General features: G+C 64.4%; 1 protein-coding gene across 1 annotated transcript in view; it reads right to left on the bottom strand.

Moving 5' to 3' along the window:
- Positions 1-345: 345 nt before the first annotated feature.
- DNMT3A (DNA methyltransferase 3 alpha) overlaps positions 346-3,595 on the bottom strand; it is a 31,893-nt gene continuing 28,643 nt past the window's right edge. The window contains exons 17-24 of the mRNA XM_041477930.1: positions 3,359-3,443; positions 2,949-3,094; positions 2,625-2,715; positions 2,380-2,528; positions 2,171-2,256; positions 1,652-1,721; positions 1,386-1,504; positions 346-1,305 (exon numbers count right to left, since the gene is read on the bottom strand). Coding sequence (XP_041333864.1) covers positions 1,164-1,305; positions 1,386-1,504; positions 1,652-1,721; positions 2,171-2,256; positions 2,380-2,528; positions 2,625-2,715; positions 2,949-3,094; positions 3,359-3,443 — 888 coding nt within the window. The 3' untranslated portion in view covers positions 346-1,163. The remainder of the gene's footprint in view (positions 1,306-1,385; positions 1,505-1,651; positions 1,722-2,170; positions 2,257-2,379; positions 2,529-2,624; positions 2,716-2,948; positions 3,095-3,358; positions 3,444-3,595) is intronic.

Below are 3,595 nucleotides of genomic sequence, written 5' to 3'. Positions count from 1 at the left end.
CGCGCCGCCCCGGCGGGCAGCGCCCGCGGCGAGGGGCACGGCCGGGGGGCAGGACCCCCCCTGCCGCCGGGGCACCGGGGGACACCGGGCGCGGGCCCCGCCGGACACCACGTACGCAGAAGAGCACCAGTACGCTGTGGGGTGGCGCCGGCGGGGCAGGGGGGCACCGCCGAGGCGCTTCCGTTCGGGACAGAAAAAGGTTATTGCATGACTCGGGATGGAGACGCTTCCGCCCGGCCGCCCCGGCCCTGCCGCTCGCTCGGAAAGGCCCGGCACGTAAGGCAACGTGGAAGCTGATGTCTCGACTCACCCCGCTGTGTAAAGCACCATTATGAAGTCAGGTTGTACAGTAGTAACAGTACCTTTTATATATATATATATCTATATCTCATATCTATCATATATATATAAACTGTAAACAAGAGGTAACAGCGGCTTCTAGGATCTGCTCTCTTCAAGGTTTCCGTGTGGTAGGCACCCAAAATACTGTAGAAAAGGTGTGTGTGTGGTGTGTGTGTTCCCGGCCTCCCTGCCGGGTTGGCTCCATGTCACCGGAGAGCGGTGCTGGTGGAACAGAGCGAGGCTCAGCCGCCGGGGCCGGGGCCGGGCCGGCCGGGCGCTGGCGCGGACGGAGCGGAGCGGTCTCGGAGCGGGTCTCGGAGCAGAGCGGGTCTCCTTTGCCTCCGCCTCCCTCCCCACTGGGCTTTCCCGCTGCCGTTTCCCCCTCTCCGAGAGCGGCGCTGGCGACGGCATCTCGTCTCGCCCGCTGCTCCGAGAAGTGGAAACCAAACCGACAGGAAAACCCAGCCAGAAAAGAGCGGAAAATTAAAAGGTTACCCAAAAAAAAAAAGGTTTTGGTTTCTTTTCTTTTTCTTTTTTTTTTTTCTTCTGTTTCGTCGTCGTTTGTTTGCTTTCGCCATCTTCGTTTTCGTTTGCTTCTTGTGGTTTTTGTTTGTTTTTAAATAGCTAAAGCTGATCCTGGGAAATTCCGGAGAGGACACCGACCCCTTTCGCTCGGGGAGACGTGTGCTGGGTTCCCGTCGGGCTGCGAAATCCCGTCTCTCTTCTGGGTGCTGACTCTTCTCTCATTCCGTGTGTTCTCTTCTCTTGGCGTGGATGGGTTTGTTTCCGACTCGCTCCGTGTGACCAGTTCCTGCCCATCTCTAAACGCAGGCAAAGTATTCCTTCAGGGGCGCGAAGAGGTGGCGAATCACCGGCACGCTCCAGGACCTGCCGAGCAGTCTCTGCCGGGCCAGGCGGCTCATGTTGGACACGTCCGTGTAGTGCACGGGGAAGCCAAAGACCCTGCGGGACACGGGGAGGGGTCAGGGTCGGGCCGGGGCGTGGGGGGAGCCCAGCGCGGCGCCCCGGCCCACCCGCGCTACCTCTCCATCTCCGTGCACCACAGGATGTCCTCCTTCTCGTTCATGAACACGGGGAAGTGCTGGTCCTTGCCCTGCTTGATGGAGTTGGAGCGGGTGGTGATGGTTCGCACTTTGCTGAACTGCAAGAGGCACGGGCTGGTCAGGCTGGGGTGGCATGGAGCCCCCAAGGCACCGGGTGGGTGGCTCCCCCCTGGGAGCCACTGTGACAGCACTGGAACCCCCCTCCTGCCCCCTTCAGGCCCCCCTCAAGCCCAGCCCAGGCTGACCTTTGCTATCCTGCCGTGCTCCAGGCACTCCTGCAGCTCCAGCTTATCATTGACGGTGGACGCGAGTGGCCTGGGGAGGAGAGATGGTGGGCAGGGGGTGGCAGCAGCCACCATACTGTCCCCCCACCGTGGGCGCAGGGCAGGACTCCAGCTGGGGTTTGTGGGGGTCACAAGGTGGCCACGGCTGTTTTGGGGCTCTGTGGCAGGTAATGGGCAAGAAGCAAGTCCTGCGGGAGCCCATCTGTGGCCACTAGCTGTGGGCCACCACAGCCAACATCCAAGAGGGACACAGAGGACAGCTTAGTGCCACCCCTCCAGCACAAGAGAGCTGGGACAGGACCAGCCACCCCCACAGGGAAGCCACCAGAGGTTTCTAGGGTGTGCCATCACCTCTTTGTCAGACTCCTGCTCTTGCCCAGCCCTGACCAGGGTCAGGGGACCCCTGTGCTGAGGGAGGACCCAGGAGTGCAGCCCACCCTCCCCGAGCCAGCCAGGGGCTCAGCTTTGGGCTGCTCTCACCTGTTCATGCCGGGCAGGTTTCCCCAGAAGTACCGTGCCCGGTGTGCTGCAGACACTTCTTTGGCATCAATCATGACGGGATTGGACTGAGGGAGGACAGTGCCAAGGGTCAGTGGGGTTAGGGCCAGTGGGGCTGGGCAGCCCCTTGCTGTGGGGGCGGGACCTGGGGGTCCCCGGGCTGGAGGGGGTGAGCCCAGGCGGGCACTGACCTCCAGGAAGCGCGAGATGTCCCTCTTGTCGCTCACCCCCATGGCCACCACGTTCTCAAAGAGCCAGAAGAAGGGCCGGTCGTCGCCCTCCTTGGGCCGGGCTTCGTGCAGCAGGCGGTAGAACTCAAAGAAGAGGCGCCCAGTGCCCTCTGGGAGGAGAGAGGAGGGGCTGGGCTAAGGGCTGGGGGTCTCTGTCAGCCCTGGGGGGCCAGCCCCACCCCTGTGGAGCCCCAGCCCTCTCCTACCGTAGAGACCCTTCCTGGCCGGGTTGACGATGGACAGGTCGTTGCAGGGGCTGCCCCCAATGACCAGATCAAAGGGGCCCCACTCCTGTATCTGCAAGAGGGAAAGGAGAGCCCGGGTGAGCCAGGCACTGCCACAGCCCGGGGGACAGGGACACGATGGTGGCCCAGCTCCCGGAGCGGGAAGGGACCCACCAGGAGCACGGAGTCCTGCTCAGGACACCCTGGCACTCCCACCCCGGGCCCGAGGGCTGCCCCTGGAGCTCTGGGGGGGTCCCGGTGCTGGCAGGGAGGGGGTCAGGAGGCCAGGGGCAGGATGGCACGTACGTGTTTCTGGGTGACATTGCGGACGTCCCCGACGTACATGATCTTGCCCTGGTGCCTCACCATGCCCACGGTGATGGAGTCCTCGCACACCTCGGAGGCGATGTACCTGTCCACCTGGATGCCCAGGTCCTTCAGCACCAGCAAGCCTGTGGGGAGCCATGGGGAGTGGGCCATGCAGGCACAACGGGCCCCCAGCCCTGTCCCACCCCCCAGGGCTGGCCCCTTCCTGCTCCCCTCTGGTGTGTGACCCCTGGGGTGGAGCAGACAGTGGGGGCTGCCCACGGGAACACCCACAGACCTGCCCACACCTGTGGCCTGAGACCACCAGCTCCTCCCACCCCAGCAATCCAACCCCACACACACCCTGGGGGGGCCCTGCAAGGGCCATGGGGCCAGGGACCCCCACCCACCTGTGGCGATGCCATCGAAGAGCGAGAGCACCCGGATGGGCTTCCTCTTCTCAGCGGGCACCGGCGGGTACACCTTCGGGGGGTCCTGGAGCCACGGGACGGGGTCAGCGGGGAGGGGCTGGGGGGTCAGCGGGGAGGGGCTTCCTCTTCTCAGCGGGCACCGGCGGGTACACCTTCGGGGGGTCCTGGAGCCACGGGGACAGGGTCAGCGGGGAGGGGCTGGGGGTCAGCGGGGAG

Source organism: Pyrgilauda ruficollis, unplaced genomic scaffold (assembly GCF_017590135.1).
Source record: "Pyrgilauda ruficollis isolate IOZ18807 unplaced genomic scaffold, ASM1759013v1 scaffold420, whole genome shotgun sequence".
Classification (NCBI taxonomy): Eukaryota; Metazoa; Chordata; class Aves; order Passeriformes; family Passeridae; genus Pyrgilauda; species Pyrgilauda ruficollis.
The sequence above is the reverse complement of the archived record's forward strand: the minus strand, read 5'-3'. Positions and strand labels throughout refer to the sequence as shown.